This window comes from Struthio camelus, chromosome 7 (assembly GCF_040807025.1).
Source record: "Struthio camelus isolate bStrCam1 chromosome 7, bStrCam1.hap1, whole genome shotgun sequence".
NCBI lineage: Eukaryota > Metazoa > Chordata > Aves > Struthioniformes > Struthionidae > Struthio > Struthio camelus.
Window position 1 is genome coordinate 21,953,761 of NC_090948.1, and position 23,363 is coordinate 21,977,123.

The 23,363-nt window shown below is 39.1% G+C and overlaps 1 protein-coding gene across 5 annotated transcripts in view; it reads left to right on the forward strand.

Annotated features, from left to right (window-relative positions):
• Window positions 1-23,363, forward strand: part of FRMPD2 (FERM and PDZ domain containing 2) — an 80,324-nt gene that overhangs the window by 36,557 nt on the left and 20,404 nt on the right. For 3 of the 5 annotated variants that reach the window (XM_068950203.1, XM_068950205.1, XM_068950209.1), the window contains 20 exons: window positions 931-1,141; window positions 2,063-2,166; window positions 3,160-3,255; window positions 4,406-4,513; window positions 4,629-4,745; window positions 5,216-5,451; window positions 6,003-6,107; window positions 7,461-7,554; window positions 8,036-8,121; window positions 8,306-8,453; window positions 9,569-9,783; window positions 11,097-11,195; window positions 12,425-12,786; window positions 15,796-16,093; window positions 17,012-17,170; window positions 17,830-18,004; window positions 19,173-19,383; window positions 20,714-20,751; window positions 22,091-22,177; window positions 22,638-22,702. In XM_068950203.1, coding sequence (XP_068806304.1) covers window positions 931-1,141; window positions 2,063-2,166; window positions 3,160-3,255; window positions 4,406-4,513; window positions 4,629-4,745; window positions 5,216-5,451; window positions 6,003-6,107; window positions 7,461-7,554; window positions 8,036-8,121; window positions 8,306-8,453; window positions 9,569-9,783; window positions 11,097-11,195; window positions 12,425-12,786; window positions 15,796-16,093; window positions 17,012-17,170; window positions 17,830-18,004; window positions 19,173-19,383; window positions 20,714-20,751; window positions 22,091-22,177; window positions 22,638-22,702 — 3,014 coding nt within the window. The remainder of the gene's footprint in view (window positions 1-930; window positions 1,142-2,062; window positions 2,167-3,159; window positions 3,256-4,405; window positions 4,514-4,628; window positions 4,746-5,215; window positions 5,452-6,002; window positions 6,108-7,460; window positions 7,555-8,035; window positions 8,122-8,305; window positions 8,454-9,568; window positions 9,784-11,096; window positions 11,196-12,424; window positions 12,787-15,795; window positions 16,094-17,011; window positions 17,171-17,829; window positions 18,005-19,172; window positions 19,384-20,713; window positions 20,752-22,090; window positions 22,178-22,637; window positions 22,703-23,363) is intronic. The other 2 variants (XM_068950204.1, XM_068950208.1) reach the window with 2 other exon arrangements.

The window sequence follows — 23,363 nt, forward strand, 5'->3', positions numbered from 1 at the left end:
TGTTCTAAAAGTTGGATTCAGACTAGTATCTGTTAGGGAAAGACATTGGAGGTCAGCTGTATTCTTTAATTCTGTAAGCAGAATTAAAGCCCATATTTGTGTTACCCCGTGCCAAGCAGGTTCTCGTTTCACTTAGACATGTCCCCAGTTGCCTGCTGTCCCTGTCCCCTTCAAATCTCCTCACGGGGTGCTCCCCCCCATCAAATGAGAATCTAAATAAATGACCAATGCCTCCTCCAGCATTACGTTATTTCAGAGAAATAAAATCTTTTGAGATGAATAATGCTGTGGATTCATATATTGCAGGGCCCAGATGGCATTAAGAAAGTAGCAGATTACGCACAGATGTGGCAAATGGGATACCGAACACTGCCACCAGGGTGGTACCCCACTCAAACTCACTTGTCCAAATCACTCAGCTCAAACGGCCAGCTCCTTGGCCCCTCTCTGATCTTAGGAGAATGTGTGTTTGTAGTGCTCCTCTCTCCTCAGACATACCCGTGTTGGAGTGGTGGGCCTGTGAAGGGTGGGAAACCACCAACCTGGCTGATTCAGTCTCTAATAGACAGAACTTTCTCCATACACTGAATTTTTACCCAACATACTTTAGAGAGATAGTCAGGTTTAAATTATATATGGCTGTACATTTCATCTGTCTTTGTGAAAAGTGAATTTGCAGTATAATTCACAGAAATGAAATCTAAATACAGAATAAATATTCCTATTCCTATGAAATAAATGGATTGAAAACAGGGCTTTCAATCCAGGGCCTAGATATCCTCAATGATACCAGAACAAATGTATCTGTGACGTCAGTCTTATTGCTGGCATGTTGAAAAGGTTAGACAGAGGCAGCTGTGAACTTTAAAAGATGGGATGATGTCAGTAGATTTATCTTGTCTTCCTCCCCCAATTTCCCTTTTTATTCAGAGGACAGTAAATTTATGGAAATAGATAAATCAAATTCTGCATATGCAACTCAGCATGAACACCTTGCCCTGATTCAGAGACTGTCTCGATCAGAGAATGTGCTGTATGGGACAAACCTGGAAAACCTTTCTGCTGAGATGATGAGCAAATCTTGTGATAACCTCAGTGTGGAAACCAGCAACAGGACTAGAGACAAAAGTAATCTCGACAGGTAGGTTTGGGTTTTTTTCTAAATGTCTAAGAATATTCAGCAACAGACTATATCATTGCAAATTTCTTAGGTAAGCTGTGAGGTGCCAGACATTTTTCTGCAGTATTTACTGTGGTCACACCAAAAGGCTCAGTCAGGACTGGGCCTCCATTGTGCCAGCAACAGTGCAAACACAGGCAGGAAGCTGACAATCTACCACGCAAGAATTTGAAAAAGAGTTGACGTTTAAATTTGTACCGGATTCAGGAATGAACCACTTACTGGGATATAGAGAAGGATAAAAATAAGGCAGAACAAAAGTAAAGTTTGTAATGTATGTGTACCTTCTCTGGAAGAGGCAGTATATAAACTGAATGCAGGGTGGAAGCTGTTTTGGACCAGGTCTTCCCTAATAGATTCCCTGGTCTAAAGGTGCAAACACAGAAAACTGTATAAGAATTTCTCTCTTTTCATTCACATCGGTATATTCATCAGAGCGTAGGTGGTTACCATAGCTGCAAACAGTTTTCAAGGCTTTTGATGAATTCTAATGCCTTTTAGAGTGCTATGAAGTACAACAGAGCCAAGAAGAACATGAACTACCAGGAAAACTTTCAGTATTGTCTAAATGGACAGCAGGACTAACTGACTCATGCTGCGACTATGCTGTGCTTTCCTGCTGCCTGCACTCAGCTCAGAGAACAATACAGGGGGGAGCACTCACCATGTGAGGGGTCTAATGGCAGCTGAATGTGGAAGCAAATGCTTGCAAGGATGTGCTGTCCCCTACAATGAAATGTGGCCCACAGATGAGAAGACCTGCTGAAAGGCTATAAATGTGTGCATTTCCCACTTGGCTCTGACAGACTAATGACAATGAAGAGTGCCGAATACCATTGTTGATTTGTTATTGTAATTCGGTCTTCATTTGCTCCCCTGCAGATCTACATCAGGACTATCCCAATCAGAAATGCACATCAATATGAATGGAAAGCAAAGGAGTTATGACTACCTCTCTATCCATTCAACTCAGAACACTATCAGCAGTGAGTATAATAATCATGAAGGGAGATGGTACTCTTCCATATTTATTGATTCACTGGCAGAAGACCAAAATATATTCTATTTACAGATCAAAGAATAACCTTTTGCCACTTGTAGTCCTGGGAATTGACCCAGGACTGAGCAAGACAAGTTGTTTTCTTCCCTTTCACTCCTCCTTTCCATCAGGATCAGTGGTAAGGGACTTGATGATCAAGTTTTTCCACCAATGATGCCTAATATTTGGTTTGCCTTTGAGATCCTCAATTCATTAAATGATACATGAGACAAAACATGTTCTAGCTCCCTCCTCTGTGCTTGTGTTTGCATGACACAACTAACTGGAATAAGAAGCACAAGACACCTCATTTTCTTACAGAAGCTAGTTGCTTGGTATCGAACGAACACAGGTAACAGATCTATGGCATACGAAGCTGAGATTATTTGTCCAGTTCCTTTTAAAGTTAGAACTGTACTTGTACACACAGTGTACACACTGTGGCAATTGCACAGTACTAAATAGTGTTGCACTACGAAAGCCATTATCATAATCAGTGCTGATGGGGTTATAATTACATAGCCAAGAGGGCTCTGCAGAGCCCACTGACCCTACGACAAGAGTTTCCAAAGGAATGTATAAGAGGTTTTGTTTCCAAATTCCCCTCATGTTCAATGGGCATTGGGTGCCTGACTCTTTAAAGATCATATTCTTAACAAGACTGAAGTGTACTCTCCCAGAAATGATAGACAGAATATAGGAGGTGCTTACACTGCTACTGTGCTTTCCTCTTCTACATATATTCTGTTCTAAAGAAAGGGAATTTCCAAACACTTGTTTGAGCTTCCTTCCTGAACTAAATTAATTCAGAAGTAATGGTAATGTTGAAAAGAAGGATAAAATATATATTCAATTTTTAAAGCCCCAATTGTGCATATTACATGAATCTCCTGTCTCCCTGCACTCATCTGCATTTATTCTAGCTGTTTTGTTTCTGCAGCGCCTGGATCACCAGTCCAAAGGGAACTTTTGCTAAGTGGTCTAGAAAGAGAAATCATTTGTGTCACCCTGAAACGCGACCCTAAGAATGGCTTTGGTAAGTAATGAGCATGAATGTGATGTTTGTTACTAGGAGTGTCAGATCCTGGTGCTAACGCTGATACTTGCTGATAGAAGCTGAGCAAGACTATATCTTTCACCTAATTTATTCTTCTTGTAGAATGAGACAACCAATCTTTGCAAAGGACTTGGTATTTCCAAGAGTGAAAAGGACAAAGCACATAAATCAAGACTACAGTTTTTTCAGAGGATTAACTAAGGCCATAGATACCAAGTGGATTAACTGTTAAGTGTAGAACGAAAGGAACGAGGTCTAGTTTTGCATCTGAAATACATACACAGTGTATATATACAGTGATTTTATCTACGTCAGACCTTACACATGGGGAGCTAGTGTTCTGCAAACCTTTTACATATTGCCCATGCGGGTGCAAAATGCATATGCAGCTTAACATGAATGTTTCCTGACTTTCGGATTCTTATCTGGGTAACATTTTTGTTATATAATACACTATCATGCTGTATCCTCTTCTAGTGGATGAGTTCAGAGCGCTATCAAGTTCCACTGCTGACCAATAACACAGTTAAACATCAAATTCCTAAACGATAGAGGTTTGAGCGGAAAATGTTGATTTCAAACTCAACTATTCTACCAGTGAAAAGAATTTTTGCAATATGCAGAGTATTCTGAGGTAGTATACTGAAATTAAACTACTTTTAGTTTTCTTAGATACCTCTTGCATGACCATTAGCATTCCTCATGGCCTACCTTAGGCCTAGGCCTAGGCCTCCTGTACCACATGATGTAAAACAATGTTTTAACTTACCTAATGAGCTTTTATACTGTGTTCCTCCTGTAGGTGTCATAGCAATTTCTAAGGTCCACAGGTTCACATGGGTTATGCTTCTTGTAGCAAAGTAGTTGGAATCTTCTGAAGTCCCAACTCAGGAAAGTATTCTTATTGAGAAATTATATTTAAATACAAGTCTCCAGCATGCTTAAATTAAAGTGTGAGTTTAAAGCTCTCCCAAATCAGTACCTTGATGCCATGCAAATCAGAGCTCCCCATTCCCCAGACCACACATAAAATGTATGCTGCTGGATTAAAATGCTTTTGTCCTCCTAAGGTTCATCTTTTCTAATACTGCCAGTGTCTCTGCCTTCTCATGCTATCTCGTTTTTGCAGGTTTTGTAATTATTGGAGGAGAAAATGTAGGAAAATTAGACCTTGGTATCTTTATCGCTTCAATTATTCCTGGGGGACCGGCAGATAGAGCTGGAAATATCAAACCAGGTCATTGTCCTCAGTTTTTAATTAGAATTAAAATACTTTCATGGTTTAAAGTTAGCTACTCTGGATTTATTTCCCTATTCTGATGTGTTTTGTCTTGTTTTTATCCTTTTTTAAGGGGGAAGACTCATCTCTGTGAATAACATTAGTCTTGAGGGTGTTTCGTTTAATACTGCAGTTAAAATTATACAGAATTCTCCTGATGAAGTGGAATTGATCATCTCTCAGCCCAAAGGTACAAAGGCAAATGTCTCTGCCTGGCTGTGAAATACTAACAGTTAACTCTGGACACTGGTATTTATTAGCCATTGGGATGTAGTAGTACTTCCTTACCACTCAGTGCCAGTTTAAAAAGCATAGGTTAGTAGTGAGAAAAGGCAACTTCTAGTGGGTATTATGGGATCTCTGTCCTACAGTCAATGTGAAAAAAATCTGATGCATTATGGGCTTTATCCTGCACTGCTGAATACAATGGGAATTTTGGCATTGCTCTCTGTGACAGAATTAGTTCTACAGTACAGCTCTTAGTCATTGTTATTGTTACAGTTCTCTGCACTGATGAAGGAAATACATTTCTCCGTACACACAATAGCAGTGCTAACTTTTACAATGACTAACTCATTTTGCGGATCTCAGATTTCACATAATAATAATTGCCTTCAAATTTACTTATTTATTTGCATTCAGCAATGTTTCATTTTGCAGACATTTATGAAGAAGGATTAAATGAAGAAAAGAGTCTATCAAGAGGGAACAGCACTAGTGGATCCGAGATCTCTTGTGTAGACAGTGGGAGAAAAAAGATTCAAGATTGTCATACTGCTCCCTCCAAAGAACAGGACATAAATATAGATGAACTAGAGAAGGCTCTTTCCTGGAATTTAGCACCAAAATTGGGCCCGAGGATTCCAGTTCTTTCAGTTGACAGCCTGGATGTGGAGGTAACTGATATCTTGATGCTGTTCAGTAACGTTATGCCCATCGTGTGTCTTAACAACATGCTTCCTGTATTAAGAATAGAAAGTAACGGAGAAGATGAAAGGAGGAAAAAAGGAAGAAAACCTTGGAAGATGTTGCTTGTTATATTAAATTTGAAATGTCAAAATGATGCCTGTGTCTAGAACAGAGTCAAAATAGAGGGGAAACTCTTCCGTAGAATGTTATTAAAAATTCTCCTCCCTTTTCCAGTGGAGGTACAAAATTTTGATTATTTTCTTGCAAGCTCAAGGATCTCAACCGGTACATTTTGTGCCTGAGTCTGTACTATTAGACAGCCTCCCTATCTACCCTCCACTTACGAACACTGAGACAAATTAGATTCTGAGCAACACTAGTGTAAGCTTGGAATAATGCCAGGGTACTACTGCCAATGGTGCTACTCCAGGCTTACAATGACAGCAGGATCAAACCCTTTATACCTTCTAGAAAATCTTTTTTTTTTTTTTTTTTTGCTGATGCTGTAGCCTCATTAGTGTTTATATTCTTGAGACAGGAAGCCGACTCCTCGCACTTACCATCTCCGGCTGAAACCAACTCAAATGAAACCTATGCTGTGGAGCTTGTCAAAGAAGATGGGACTTTTGGAATCAGTGTGACTGCAAGTGTTACTGTTAATCTTTCAGTGTGTCCTTCAAACTCTTATATGACCAAGAAGTGAACAGGGAAATGTATATCTGTGCAACAATAGTAGATAAAAGGCTGTTAGCAAGAACTGGTAGCATGTGTTTCAAATCAGTCTTTGACTGATTGACAGAGTAAGGGTAAAGCAGTGACTGCTTGTCTCCAGTTCTGACCAGAAGAGTTTTTAAAAATATGCTGGCAAAAAGCTCATGGCGCTACATGGCCTTTTCACCCTGATTTGATTTGAGACCAAGACCTAATGCTGAAAGCAGAGTTTTGTCAGGGAGGGATACAGCCAGTGCCTCCAGAAAATGCAATGATGCAAAGAAACCCCTCAGTCATGACTGGTTTGGCTGCTTCCAGAGGGCTCCTGCAAGTCAAAGGCTGTGCCTCCCCTCCAGAGCATGGGCTCAGGCACTGGCCTGCAATCCCAGGCACTGTCTGGTTGCACGGCTTTGGCCTATGCCAGCTAGCACAGTGCTGGGATAGCCCTGGCCGGGAATGTTCTCAGCAGGCAACGTAACACAAGTCACCCTATGCCGGGGGGGAGAAAGTTCAGTTATGTGGGCGCTCAAGCTATACCATGACTCCTGCTCTGAAGGCCAGAGAAAGGGCTTGGGACAATTTTATTACTAATACAAGGAAATACCATTCTCCTTATATTCAGAGGGCCAGAGAAGGCCACATTTGAAGAATATTTCTCTGTTCTGGCTATGGAGGTTGAATCTATCCCTACAGGCTGAGGGGTCTTTTCAGTCCATGCTGAAATGGAGTGGGAGGCAACAGCCATTTCAGTGTTTGCAGAAGAAATGGAGGGCTGTTTTTTTCATCTGGAATTGCCTAAGGGATGTAGACGGACAGAATGATGTTCTTAGGTTAGTCTGCAATTCCCCTGTGCTGAAGGTTCTTGAGCAACTACATGAGTTCAGGTCCATGCTTCATATGTGGTTTGAAAGGCTAATAAATGCTGAATGCATATTGCATATTTTAGAAGCTGGGCTGACTTAAAGGGGTAATCATATCATTACATTAGCATGGGGAAATATTTATGAATGTTTATTAAATATGTTTATACAGCCACATAGAAATGTGCTGTGTTTTACTGAGAAAATAAAACATGATTTCTGCCTGGGGAAATACATTACAACTAGACAGGATATTGGAATGACATCCTCTTTCAGTTTTTTCCTATATATATATTTTTTTAAATGTAATATCTGTTCATATGTATCGGGCATACATAATATATGTATGCCTGGCAAGGCATACATAAGTTGCTTTGATTTTTATCACAAGTCTCTACTCTAAGCTGTGGACATATGTTTTGCAGGGTGGAATTAACACTAGTGTGCGTCACGGTGGAATATACGTGAAGTCAATTATTCCCAGGGGACCAGCAGATAAGGATGGACAAATAAAAATAGGTAATATATTTGACAATAAAACTTTGGGCTACACAGCTTAGTGGGGAATGCTTGCCACAGGACAATGAAACACGTTTGGCATACAAGGGCATACATCTCTGAAACATAAAATACACAGTCCTTCATTCCTCAGCCTGCCACTGTAGTGTATTTAGATAACCCACTGGAAAAAGACAGGAATCTCATACCAACATTGTACAGTTCCTCACAGTAGCTGCACATCAGGCTAGTGATGCTCAGATATCTGATGTCAGTATTGATGTGATAACCAGACACCACCACTGCATGTATTCACAGAATACCTTGGTATGACTTAGGTGCTAGGTATAGAATATTGTACACTATGCAGTAATGTTTTTAGATAAAGCAACATAATTTTACACACATAAGTGTGAAGATCTAATGCACAGGGGTAGCTTCGCAGTTGATACCCAATGAATTTGAACATCAATGCAATTTGCCTCATTTTTTTTTGTTTCAGGGGATCGTCTGCTAGAAGTAGATGGAATCAGCCTCTGTGGTATCACACACAAGCAGGCTGTGGAAAGACTTAAGAAATCTGGCCAGGTTTGTATAATGGCAGAACAGAATGAGATGACGGGTATGGTACGGTGCACTCGGTATGAAGCACAGTAGCAGACGTGGGCCAAAAGGAATCCCCCCCACCTTTCTCCTAATGAAAAGTAAAAATATTAGGGTTCACTGTGCACTGTATAAATATTTACCTTTGGGACGTGTTTACCCTTTTTAGGTTGCCAAGCTTGTTCTAGAAAGGGGACACCACCGACTGGCAGAGCTGTGCCTGACTGCTAAGGACAGAAAGGAGGACCAACGCACAGCTGTTCCTGTGGCAACATCCTTCACAGACGGTACCAAAGACTACTCCTTTGTGACAGATGGTAAGAGATAAAAAAGGGACTCTGGCTGACTTTCTCTGACTGTACTTCTTACAATGCGCAAGAAAGGAATGAATGAAAATAATTCCATGAACTTTCTGTGGGTTGGAAGGAAAACTGCACGCTGAACAAATACAAGACAATGTGTGTTATTAACAGCATCATCAAAAATTAATTCTGAACAAAATATTTCTGAAGTACAGTTACAGTTGATAGATATAGCTAATTCAGAAATCACTCCCACTCAATTTATCCTAAGCTCCCGCTAGATTTATTCTAAGCATAAATACTACGTCTCTCAGCCTTGATGAGATGGGGCTGGCAGGAGGGGTCCCTTTCTCTGCTCTCACAGCACTCTCATGTGGGAAGCAGCCAGGTTATTGATGCTGGTTAACTGGCTAGTGCAGCTGCTGGTGCTGTGCAAAAGATGTAGCTAGGGTGAATTGCTGCCCCATAGACTGGACTGGGGAGTGCTTTCACTTCATTTTCTTAAAGGCATTCAGTGACTCAGACATCACTTCCATTGAATTTATCCAACAAATAAATGCTGTATCTCGTAGTGGGTGGCTGACTCGTAATCCCTAATCTGCCCCACCAGTTCCTATGAGAAAGCTGCTGCTCTTCACTGTCCTGAGCAGAACACGGTTCACAGCTCCAAGAATAGTATTTGGGAAAGGGCTGGTCCCTTGATCTTGCCAGAAAAAAACGGTGGCTCTGATTCTAGCTTCTGCTGGTTTGTGCAGCACCTGAATTAATACCAGGCAGCTACAAAATACAGAGACCTACTAAATACATACAGGGGAAAGTCTGAAAAGGATAGCATTGGAACGTTTTTATGTCAGTACAGAATGCTTCTTCCCTTATGGGCTTGTGCCAGACAGTATAAAGCCTGGGAACACATGGTGGAATAGAATTCATTTCACACCATTCTGCCTATGTGAATTCTAGGGCTCCCATAAGTTAAAGGAACACTAAAACTTTATTTTGTTATTAGTATCAGTAGGTCTACCTTTGCAGTATGCAGGGAAAGAGTCTGCTGAGGCTATAATTTACATTATCACTTTAAGGGGTACATATGCCATGCAGCCCACTCTTTTTCCAATCCCTCCTTTGAACAGATAATACATTTGAAGTCAAATTGACAAAGAATTCTGGGGGCCTTGGCTTCAGTTTTCTGCAAATGGAAAGAGATGCCTGTGAACACCTTGGAGGAGCTATTGTCAGGATCAAAAGACTGTTTCCAGGGCAGCCAGCTGAAGAGAATGGAGAAATTGAAGTCGGAGACATCATTTTAGCAGTGAATGGGAAACCTATTCAAGGACTTTTGTATCAGGTACCAGGCAGTGCTATCAAAGGGCTTCCTGCTGGGTAACATATTAATTAAGTTTAAATGCAGTTTCATCTCATTGTCTTTATAATCACCAGAAGGGGTCAGAACTTGCTTGTAATGACTTTGATTTTTATGTAGAATTCCTCTGTAGAATTCTTATGTAGAATTTCCTTCTTAACAGAATTCTTACAGAGAATTTTCTTTCATTATTTAATTTCCAGCTTTTCACTAGTGATGCACAAAATCTATTGGTAGATGCACACCACTTGTTAATTAGTTGGAATCTTTGTTACTCTTATGCATAATTAAAACATTTTTCCCTGTGGTCATGTGTGCTCTGTAATGTGATGCTAAATACCATGCCCCAGATTCTAATTTCCACCAGGTAAGTAAGCGTACAGTAACTTCTTTGCCTGGAATAAGTCATTCTATATTTACCCTAAGACAACAAATCCAAAACTAGCTCCTTTTTACCATTTATTTTTCCATCATAATCTTTTCACCTTATGAAAGTTCCTAAGAGATAGTGCTGTATATGAATATGCATTGAATAGGTATAATTGTTAATGAACAGGAATGATGAAAACATCATGCACTTTTCCTACTGAAAGGCTATTTGTGTTGTTAAATGGCTAAGGCAAAAGACAAGGTGCTGTGAGCCCCAGACAGCTTGGGGGCTGCAGTCATGTGCCTTATTCCTCTTTTGGCTTGGAGAAGAAGTCTGTCCTTGCCAGCACCATCTTGCTCTCTGTTGTACTGCCTTTTTACTCAGTTTGTGCAGAGGGACACATAGGATGCTTTTGCCTTTAGGATTTTTTTCCTCTAGATAAAATGTTTCATCTATCACTACAGTTGAAAGCCAAATGCTACTGAATAAATGCTACTTTCAGGAGGGGCTTTGAGAAAGACTCCCTTTGGTTAAGACAATATGGCAGTCTGTGGGGCTATGCTAATATAACCGGCTAAAGATCTGTCCCTGTCATATGCAATTTGAATGTGTTTGTCTGAAAATTCTGATTTTCTTCAAGAAAATAAAGATATTATTTTAAAGCTGGATGTGTATTGTTGGAACATGAGTTTGTAAACAGGACTGATTTTATCTTAGATACACATCCACATAAATATTATGATCCACTCAGATACAACAACCATATAGTAGTGAATTCTGGCTCGCAGATACTGCTGAAAGGCACGAATACTATGAATTTAGCATTCACATAAAAATTGTCTCCACCCCAGTTAGTAAAAAGGCACATGCTTTGGATTGGGATCAAATGTCTTCTACAAGAACTCTCATATTCCTTCTACCTGCTTAGGATGTCCTCCACTTGTTGAGAGGGGCTCCCCCAGAAGTCACACTTCTTCTCTGCAGACCACCAGAAGGTGTTCTTCCAGAAATAGAGCCAAGTGCCCTGGTAAGACAAAGCTTCTATCCTAAATTTACTTCTGTAAACCTGGAAAACTACTATTACATTTGCTAGCCAGCCTTGAACAAGACCACCTTCCCTTTTCTCCAAGGCACTCTATTATGTTCCTTTCCCTTCTCAGCTGCATCTCCCTCTCTGGAGTTCAACTGCTACTTCCTTAGCAACCACAGTAGTAGAAAAGTGACAGATGTGAAACACTGTGTATCCCAGTTCTACAGCTTTTGAATTGCAGCGCTATTATTGGGATGAAGTAGCATGTACCCAAGCAGATCTTCAAGTGATGCTGCTAAAATGCTCTACTGGATTCTAAACCAGATACTTAAGATAGTCTCAAATGCAGCTCTTCATGTTGTAACCTGCAGGTTTGAGGAAACTATGTGAAAGAGAAATAAATAAAGAACTTTTCCTATCCAGGCTGCCTTTTACTAAACTTAACTAAGTGAAATAATAGTTTCAGCTGGTTATTTAGCTTGTTTTTGATAGTTAGCAGAGTCAGCAGAAAAGCTAGAAACTGTGGCGGCTGCAGAGAATAAAGCATGTCCTTTCACGGTTTTGATTAAAAAAGTGACATTAGGTAGGCTAGCCATTATTATTCCTCATTCTTGAATACAATTCATAGACACGTGCATAAGTACTCCCATCCTGAATATGCATTTGCAGTACTCTTGCTCCACGCAGGATGGCCTGCTTCTGGTTCCTGTCCCACCATAGCTGCAGTCAGACAGAAAGTCAGCTGCAGGTAGACAGAAATGATTGTCAGGACCATTTCTAGAGAATAAAAATGTCTTCTGTTGCTCTCCTACAATGTGCACGATAACATTTAGGTGGCTTTTTTGATTTCTATGGTCAGTTACACAGGATATTAGAAGCCACTTTTACACACTGCAGAGAGTATAGGCATAAAGTTGAGGCACAGCATGAAAAGAAATGAAAAGGGGTCTCTCCTAGCGAAGAATTCACTAAGAAAAAAGTGAATTTCTGTGGTAGTTCCCTGGATGGAATTCCTGAAGAATGAAGAAGATGATCATAAAGGCAAAACAATTATGTACTTAGCCAGTACCTCCCTCTATTTCTTCCTCCCTTCCAGCTACTGCTTGATTTTTTTCCTATTAAGAAGCCTGTTGATATCTTCTTTTGTTCTTAAAGGAAGGAAGATGGGAAAGAATGAGTTCTTAATAAAAAAAGGAATTATACTAACCCTTCTATTATTTTGATAGACTCCAGCACCATCGCCAATTAAGGAATTTGTAGCAGGGATACCAGCCAGTCCAGAGATGGGAAATAGTTTGGATCAGTCTACCAGTGACAGAGGTAGCCCCTCTCCAGAACTGGAAGACTGTCTGGATTCTCCAGTGCCAGCAGATTTCAGTGAGCCTCCTGAAGAGGACAACTCAAATTATGAAGAGCAAGAAGTAGAGACTCAAGAGAAGCCCATACAGACCCTTATGCCTCCCAGGGAAAGTTATAAACACTTTTGGAAGTTTCATCACGAAGCTGTCAGTTCTGAAATGTTCCAGTCCCTAGAGGAAGAAGTGAGGCAGAACTGCTACTCACCATGTGAATTTGGATGGGCCAAAGGGTAAGAAATAATGAAATCTGCTCTGCAGTCTTTCCTTTGGCTGTTACACTTCTGAAAGTGATTTGCTAAGGTTTAAATACAGAGCTGTCTGCTTCTAACCACTCCTAATTCCTGAACATTTTGATTTACCAGCCTTTTCTGACTAACCTAATCCACTGTCTCTATTTACTCGCATCGTCTTATTGGAACTGGGTGTAAGTCTGCATTAAAAGACAATTGTATGAATGCTGCACTACTGTAATCAACTTTACTGTTCACCTGAATCTGGTTGCAGTCTGAAGTGGAAAGACTCATGTTGGCCTTAATAGGCATCAAAGCTTTTCCTACTTATTGTATGATCTTTTAATTTCAAAATTTTCAGAGGAAATAAAAAAAATAACCTCAGAAAACAAGCTGTGATCAAGGAGGAAAAACAATTTCTGGCTTTCGGAAACCAGTCGAAGCCTTGAGCCAGAAAAATTATACAATAAAATATATTACGGAGACTCAGCCTCCTTTTACACTCTGTTGAATGTATCAGACACCGGACAACAGAACACCCACCAATTCCATTTTAATGATCTTTCCTAGTGCAAAAGATTTTATATTATCAGAACAGAAAGGGTTAGTGGAGAGACAAGGTAAAGATCTTCCTTTAGGAAGGACCAATTTCACTTACAGCTTTATTAATTTTCTCAAGAAACTTTCTTCTATTTTTCACATAGTCATTTGATATCCCTTTGTGACTCTTGACGTTCACCGAGCACAGAACCAGATAGTCACAGATTCCAGTTTCTGGGGAGCCACAGCACTAGGTGACTGCAAGTCTAGTGGAAGCATAACTGCAATCCATACTTTTATCTCCTCTTACTCATGAGTGAAGATCCTGCTTGCACATGTGTTTCTCTACTGCTGAGATTAAAACCAGCAGAAATACGTCTATAGCAAACATACTTGCCAAGAGATATAGTTTCATCAAAACTAAGTTTCGTGTGGGAAAATATCAGTTCCAAGAAAAATTTTGGATTCTTCCCAGGAAGGAAGTTCTGAAATAAATGTTTTTGTTTGGCATAGTCTCAGTATAATTTGGTTTCAGCTTTTGCATTTTCAAAAGGCAGCCAGAGCAGTTTAACAAAATATGCATGTGAAATAGTATGTTAGATGTCACCTCACCTTAAATGATCCTTCTGGCTAAAACAGGTAAATAAACAAAAGCAGAAGGAAATAGGCATTAATCAAAGAGAAGTATCCCTTTTTTTCCTTCAAATTGCTCAAAACTTCTCATGCAAAGGTGGAAATTTTCTGATATGAATTTCAAAAATTTTCTACTCAGTGTTTCACATGGAAAATCCTCTTCCCTCTTCTGCTCATTGCCACCAAAAAGAACCTTTAAAAAAATGTTTCACAAAACTTTACCCCATAGTTTTGTCCTGGAAGTCCAGGGGCAGAGGTCACCAGACACAGACTCCAAAAGACGAACTTGACCAGGCCAGTGGAGCTTGTGTATGGGCCTACAGGACCAAGACTCATATATTTCCTCTAGTGACGCAGAGATGGGCTCTAACTGCCATCAGTGCTATGGTTAAGCCGCTGCTTGGCTCATTGCCTTGAGCTTGTGTAGCTCTGCCAAACACCTTCCATGCCCTTGAACATCAATCAGCACTTCACTGGCACGTGACAGTTTCTGTGACATCCTCAGTGACTGAGGTCCATTGAGCCTCATTGGTCTTTTATTTCCCTTGTCTTCTAAAGAAAAGAATAGACTGTATTTGCTGTTATCCTTAAAAATTTCATTTAATCATCCTCGTCCTCTTCCAGAGTATTGTAAGCATCTGTTGTCCTGCTTAGCAATATTTCAGTTAAGACTGATATGAAGAAAACAGACACTTTTCAGTAAAAATGTGTTTCAAGCATTTCTGTTAGCTTTAATGGTAAGTTTAATGACTGTAACAGTATCAATTAACTAAAGACAACAGCCAAAACATAGCATTAAACAGAACACATACGATTACACAGTCTGGACTTGAACCTCAAAAATGCTGAACTCTGTCTCCAGTAGAGTGGAATAAGTTAAATAATAATTTTACTGTAATTAAGTGAATACATCCATTCATTTCAGTAGGACAACTCTTGTGCTTCAAGTCAAGCATATGTTTTCCTGCTTTGCTGGCCTAGCATCAAAGTAGCAAGTGCTTCTCTATATGCTCTTCCTACACTTTGTTAACTTTATTAACTTTACTATAATGTGAAAACCCGAAATCATAATTATGCAGATAAGTATACCATAAAAGCAGGCCTATGTACACAGAAGCCAGCACTTATGAAAACTGGGAAGCTAGAATTAAGATCCCCTAAAGAGGTGGCCCAGATTTCTAGGCAACTGAGGTTCAGCTGTTCCCATCCAGGACCAATATACCTTGCCATTATGGAGTGCATCTGGTCTTTGTATTTGAAGTTCAATTTTTTTTCAAAAGGAAGATAAAGAGAAGGGTTGAATAAAAACAGCCTTCCAAGGGAATTTAGGACTAGAAATATAAAATGATTCCTGTCTCTTCATGTTACCATGAACAGAACGGTAGCAGCCAGTAACGTGGCTGGCTTCCCTTTCTCAAGAAGAAAAAGGTAATTATGAAAACTGAAGTACTGTAATATTCATACTGCTTACCAGATAAGTTAATTAAGTTGTTTATGGCAGATGAAAGAATTTACAGTAGGGGTCTAAGAATTGTCCAATTAGTCTTTTAAAATAACAACAATGCACTATCACCTTAAAAAAAGTGTGCAAAATTTTGCAAAGACTGTTTTCAAATTCTGAAATCTTTTTATCTTTTTACTAGCATTGCAAAATATTGATTTTTTATTTATTTATTTTATAGTAACACTAAGAGGACTCAGTCAGCAACTTAATACTGTAACTATTGCTTCAGTTAAAATTAAAGTAAGGTAGTGCACAAGCAGTAGAGATTTCAGCAGCCACATAGTAAAGCATATGGAAGGAAAGCCCAGCCCTGCAATCTTTTTATTTTGCAGCCCTGTATTTAGTAAGAGTGATGATGACCTATCCAAAACAAATTGCATGCCTGAAATTCTCTCTCTAACCCCTATTGATGAAGAGTATCTCACCATCAGCTCAACATCTGTGACCTCACTTTCACGAGGAGGAAGCTCTGAGAGATTGTCCTCAACCACAGCCACTCCGCAACCATGTGTTTGTAGCCCTTTCTCATCATCCCTACCTCCTAGAGCGCCACGTGACAGTGACAATGAATGGGAAGATTTGGAGGAACAGGAGGAAGAGGAGAAAGCAGAAAAGGAGGATTGCTCTAGGGTATGTGGATAGGCACCAGATCATTAACAGGTAGACCATGACAGGGGAGAAGAAACAACTCAAGTGTGGCAGTTCTTAGAAACATTAATTGTGACTCATTAACCATGTAATTTCTGCATGGCTTTTCTTACTTTCCTGAAAAGTCTGAACCTGTGAGCAAAGCAGACCTTTCTCTATGCCCAACTCTCCAGAATTCTTTACCATTTCCCTTAAAGTCACCTCCCTTTTCGGCCATCTTGCTATTTCTTCAACTTGCCAGTATTCTACATTCTTATTCCCAGCATACGTAGGCCCACACCCCATCCTGCTCTCTAGTAACATCTGAAATAAACTGCAGTCAGCTACTTGGGTTTTTTTTTTTTTCATATTTTAAACCCATGTGCAAAACCACTCTGTTACAATGTTGTAATGTCCTGATAAGAAAGTATTATCCCTGTACTAATTACTCTTCAAAATATAGGGCTCAGTCCTGCCAAAAGCTGAACATTTTCCATTCCTGCTGCACTAATGAGCTCTGAATTCCTACTAATCTGGGTGCACCGAGGGCAAAATTTATGTCCTGATCATTTCCCCCAGTGGAAAAGCAATAGGAATAACAACAACACTTTATTGTAACACTTGTCAGCCTAGAAGACCCCAAGACTTTCTCTTTATGTTTTAAATACTAAAATTCCAGTCCCAGATGGCATTCTGTGCCCTACTAGGCCCTATCAATCCATCACCTCTAAACTCCACTAGGTATAAGGAAGTAAAATGAATTCAGAAATTACTGCAGTAAAAAATCAGAGATCCTTACATATGCTGCTTATTTGTACCATGTGAAGATCTGATTTCAATTTGTATATAAAACATAATGGAAGATGCTAATAAAGCAACAGAAAAGCCCACATCAAACACATCTTGTGCTTCATTTAATAGGAAACAGAGATCTGTGTGACTTTGAGAAGGTCAGAGAACAATGGTTATGGATTCTCAGTGGTTTTCAACAAACTGGACAACTGCCTGTATGTTGATGAGCTCTTGAATGAGCCTGCCCTGTCTGACGGAAGACTGAGAAGGGGAGACAGAATCATTATGGTACAGTAATCCTTTGAATTTAAAAGGAGGAGAAAATATTTGCAGATCAATGCCATTTGGCCTAGGTATTTTTAATTTTATCATTGTAGGAACTAGTTTATCACATGCTTATGCATGGAAGTGCAAATGAATCAAATTAGTATCATTCTGCTAACTTTAGTAAGACAAATTTCAGACTGAATAGCTCGTATACCTATGCAAATTATATGTATCTAGCAGTAATGCAAGACAGCTGACACAGTAACTGCTTTCCCACTTAAATGAAATCAGCCAAATTAATGTATCAAGAAAGGCGACCTACAAAGGATGCAGGAATTATGTCCTTTGTAAGATATGAACAAAGCCTACTTTAAGGTCCATCTTCATTTGTTGCATCATCAAGACTTTTCTTCCTTGTTTTTTGCTATGGGATTTTGAGTTCCAAGAAAAAAAGATACACTTTTATGAAAACTGTGTATTCAGGAAAACAAAAATTCAAAAAAGAAATCTTACTGCACTCTTAACTGTTGCATTCACTGACATTAAGTGTCACAGCAAAGCATTCATATGAAAGCGAAAATTACTTCAAGTTCACGTGTGTATTTTTGCAGGAGATGTTGAGGAGAAATATATGATGGTCAGTGAGATCTATGACACGACTTTAACGGTTTGTCTTTTAGGTGAATGGAGTTGATGTTACACCATTACCATGCAACGAAGCCCTGACTTTACTGCACAGCTCTCCTCCTGATCTGCACCTTGTAGTTGGCCGTGCTGACAGTGATCTGTGTCCCTCCATTAGGCCAGATGAGCTTCCTGAAATTACTCTTACAAAAGGTGCCAATGGACAACTAGGTGTGTGGTAAAGACAATGCATAGTTTCTTGGACAGAGATTGTGTTCGTGGTAAGATGATCATAAGCAACTGTGGCCTTGGACCGCTATGATCCTGACAGACCTCGACACTTTTATGCTGTCCTCCTTCACCATGACCCATGAATAGAGAGCTTTATTTTGGGCAGGATCTTAAAAGGAAGGCTATTATCTCTTGTTAGATCAGTGAAGATAGCTGGAAAAAAATATTTTTTGTATTATTACCCCATGAGCTGAAGTTTATGGCAGATCTCCAGTTTCATATTTTCATTACACTAAAATACAGATAATTAGTTGTCCAAAGATGTTAGTAGTTAGGTGATGATGTCTACTATTTGCTGAGATGCATAAAGATATACTAGATAAAAAAGGACCAAGTTTGAGAAGGATGAGCCACTGGTTAGGGCAATAGTCTGCAATTTAAATAAACTCTTCTTAATCCCTGATTTACGACAGATAACCTGAGTTTGTCACTGAAGATATGTCTGCATTGTGCAATAGATGCCATGCGAGAAGTCCCCACAGTATGAATATCTTGCTATTTCTACACAATGCAGCAAGTGCTGTGCACAGATAAAACTGCAGACCCAGGAAATAGTATAGCTATATTTGCTCAGGTCCAGCAACCTGTTTCCATTACAGAAACTAGCTGGCTTGGAGATAGCTTGAGTATCATTGCACAATACTGTTTGGTGCCGGATAGACATCTCCTTAGTTTTCATGTGCCTCAGTTCCCTATTTAGCAATGGTATTAATATTGTTTCCCTACATCACAGGTGACCAAGGAGAAATGCTCTAAACACTACAAGGCACTTAGATAGTGTGGTAATGAGGGAGGTACTGCTAAGCAAATAAGAGTCTTACTCAAATGGCTGTTCAACAGCAGGTGAAATACAGTCCTACGGAATAGCTGAAATGTTCAGATGGGCAATACTGTTAAGTTTTTTCCATGTTTTTTAACACCTAATTGCATTTCACTCTCCCAGCCAAAGCTCTAATACGTGGTCTCACTGGAGCAAGATTGTTTATAATGTTGGTGCCTTGTTCAGTCTATCCCCCAATGATCCATGTCTATTCAATTAGGCTATATCTCACTGACAGGGAAATTCAGAACACACTACCACAAAGATGTTTCGTCTGCATTACTCTAGGCTTGAAGCTGACAGGAGGAGCTGGAAGCAAGTTACAAGGTATTTATGTACTAGAGATAGTGCCTGGCTCTCCTGCCAGTGTGGAAGGTAGCCTGCAGCCCCGAGATCAGATTCTGTACATCTGTGGACTGTGGACTGAGGGCATCAGCCTGGATGATGCCGTGAGAGTGTGTGAAGCTGCCACTCAGAGCGTCCGAATCAAAGCAACAAGGTAAATCCAACTCTTTCGGCCCTTTTAGAAAGGAAAGGGGTAAGGTTTAAAAAAAAAAAAAAAAGTAAATAACTTTACGTGTAGGGTAGAAGCAGAGCATAGTCAATCTCAATCCTAACTGTAAAACAGGTCTCTAACTTTTATATCAACAAATCAAACAGGAAAAACAAGAAAAACAACAAGAAAAGTGCAGTAATTCAAAGGTCTGAAGGTTGTGACCTCACGGGTAGCATCCATAAGATAATTTAACTTCTTGTAATTATAGCTAACGCAGAAGAATATGGGTATAGGGTGAGCATAGGTGCACTCATATAGCACGAATAAGTACAGTCAAGCTTCATGCTTCATCATCCAAAAACAAATGTGCACCCTTTAACTGCGAGGTAGGCCACCGTTTTCAGATCTCCTTTTGCCCAAGAATGAGAAATCCTCTGCTTCGTATTTCCACCTCTAGTTCCAAACACCTCCGTATGTTTTTAGATTCACAATTATAGGCAAGCAACTGCCTCTCTCTGCAACCTCTGAGTTACTTTCAACAGCCAAATGTTTTGGAAAGGTGTTGAAAACGCAGCATCTAATCTGCAGCATGTAACACAAAGTTCGTCCCAGGGTTGATCAACACCTGCAGTTAAGAATTGCCTTCATCAGGTCTTGACTGCGCTTTAGATTTATTTTGTTTCTTAGTCTGATAGAGCATCAGCAGAGGTTCTGGACTGATACACAGAAACAGCTGCTGCAGATCTTAGAAGAACAGTCAAACAGTAACACAAAAGCATGCAAATAGCTAAGTTACATAGCTACAGATAGTGACAGTTTCTGTCACAGCAAGCTTAAAGTAGTTCAACAAACTTTTATCAATGTTTTATTAATTACTTGCACTGTGGAAGCAGCTGGAGAAACTGCAGCCTGATTATGCTTATTGCTGTATAAGCACTTTGTAGGCAACAGACCCTGATCTTAAGAATTTGCAATCTAAGGAGACAAACAGAAAGAGGGTAAAGGAAATTGCAAATTCTCACTCCCATTTAATAGAGGGGAAACTGAAGCTGAATTCCACAAAATAAACCACAAAGCAGTTTTGTACTGGGACAGATGTTATAAAATGTTCTTTCTCAAACCCATGTAATTAAAATATTTTATTGGAGGCAAAAATAGATAAATATTTCATATATTGATATAATGCTTTTAAAAAAAAAGCAATTAAGAATAACAAAATAATGGAAGTACAACCATGATTTATACAATTGACCTTTATAAAATAGCTTTCATATGTGCTTTACAAAGCATGCAGGTCTTAATGGTCCAACTATTTCACTTTTTCTGCCCCCAGAAATGGCAATCCAGTGGTTCCTATAGAGCAGGAAAACAGTAAGTAATGCTAATATTTTTGTTCTTGAGTTCAGAACTTACTTCTGATTTTGGAAATAAACACAAAGTACTGATTCATTACATTAAAAAAATTACTAACAGACTGCAACTTGGCACTTGATATTTCTGTTGTACTAAGGGTCTGAAGAAAATTAGCTAGTTCTGCACAGATAGAAAATGTAGAGGTCTCTGTAAAAAAAATTATTTACTTAATTTCACCCCTATTTGTATCTTTCATAGTTTCTGGTTTTTTGAATTTGCTGTTATGAAATGAGACTTTTATGTGGGCATATTTTCAATGTCTGTTTTGATTATAACTAATTTGTAAGGTTTTTTTTCCAGTATTTTTGAGCCACACTTTAATATGACACCACTACTTAATCATCTAGACCAAATTTTTAAACTGATGTCAATACATCTACAGAAAATCACAGGCAGTATCAATATCTCTTAATTAATATAACAGCATTCCTATCAAGGGATTATACTTATTATAAATGTAAATATATACTATACATATTTCTCAAGACACTTCCAAAACAGGTTACCAGCCACCATCCACCTCTGATACAAATGTATTAACAGTTCAATGGTGCAGTTCCCTGCCGCCCTTTCTCTTTTATAATAAAGAATTCTCGCCTTCGTAAAGTACTTTAAAAATCTATAGTAATTTGTGTTTGGTGCTCTGTTTGCTATTATCTCTGATAGATTTATCTATAAATCTGTAAAAATTTGCTATTAAGGAGGTATGCCTTCATTTTGTATATTCTCTTAGTTACAAAAATATAAACTAAAATTGCAGCTACAACACAGAGCTTTTTTTTAAACTAACTACAGAATGCTCATTGTTTTCTATAATTCATAGATTAGAAGTACTTTGTGGGAGGCAACTAACATTATCAAAAAAAAAAAAAAAAAGATAAAGCAAAACTCAAAACTGAAGAATCCAAAAGTGCGCTTTGTCCTCACACATATCCAGCCCTGTGGACACTAATATACTCTGTTTCTTCCCCTACTTGATCATTGCCACATGCCTATAAGGACTCAGCCTGGCTTTTGATTGCTGTCACAATTTTAAAAAATACCAGTGATTGAGATGCAAATATCTCTGCAGTTTATGAAAGAATTATTTATATCACTGTGCAAATAGAGAAACTTAATCATGCCATTCTAAGTGTCTCATACTACTTCACAGAGTGTCAATATTAGATATGAGCTGAGAATAAAGGAGCCTTTATGCTTTATTTAATAATCTAAGCTCTGAGTTTATGTTCCCTTGTGTACGTGAAGCTTAGTGGGAGGACTGCCAGTTAAAACAAACCTAAATATATGTTTTTAGGGCCACCTGCTGAGACAGAGAAAGCCAGTGTGTATCTCTCAAATGAAAACCTGAATCCACAAGAACAGCATCTACCCCGTCAACATGGTAAGGAGCTTATTTGGCACTTTTCCACTGGACTCTGTACAATCTTGTGCCACCTCTTCAAAAGAAAATAAGGTCTGTAGGTGGTACTGGCAGTACACGGGAAAGATTAATTATTAGTAAGCAAAACTGCCTCCCTTGGAGTATCACAGAACGTTCATATGTTACCTGTTGTCCAGCTGCTGTCTTTGACCCTGCAACATGCAGCTTTTAAAGGTAAGTTTGGAAACTGCTCCCTGGGATGTAAAAAAGCTCTGCAGAGACAACATGCAGAAAGCTCAGCTCACAGTTCAGGAGTGTAGCAGGCTAAACAAAGCATATAAGCTCACAGGAAGTTTTTTGCATTCTTTTACATGTCGAATATGAAATGTTTTCTGATGTCTCTAAATATTATGATTCAGTGCTATATTATAAAACATTTTCCTAGTAGAACTATGTAAAAACCGTTGCTGCTTTTTCACAGAGAAACGTTTGGAGGAAGCAAATTGTGGTGCTGAGCAAAACACTTCCGATTCCCCAGAGCATAAGGTAAGTGACAATCTAATCAACTGTGAGATCCGGTCCATCAACTAAAGTGATCTAGATGGAGTGAAATTTTTTCAATAGTAGTATTTCATGTATTTCCTTCATTTTTGGAAATGTGGACGTAACGCATTTGGGACACATCTTGTGAAGTGTGGAATTGCCTCTGACTAGAATTCCCTCACTAGAATGTGCTGAACATTTTCCGGGGTCAGACCCTCCTATAGTTGTTTTCAGTGTATAATACCACTATCTTACCAGCTTAGTAATACAAGCATGACTCATATGACCTAACCCCTCCATTAGGTCTTAATGTTCCTCTTAGTAGGAACCCTAATTTAGAAAGAAAGTAGCACAGAAAACATAAGATATAATGGCACAGCATGGGATTCTAGGAAAAATAAGTGTAACTGTAATCATGAAATATTTTCACAGCAAAGTCAAAACAATTCTTGAAACCTGTGCTTTACGTTTCATTATGGGATTCTCAGATGGGACATTTGAAGAAAGGGTAAAATCATTCCAAACCCTTGGAGTATTACACAATGTTGACATAAACTCAAATGGTTTGAATTTACAATTATTGATGACTGATGGCATTTTAGAAATGATGGATACCTAAAATAGACCGTTGTGTTCTTCGAAAAAAGCACCTTTCACACTCAAC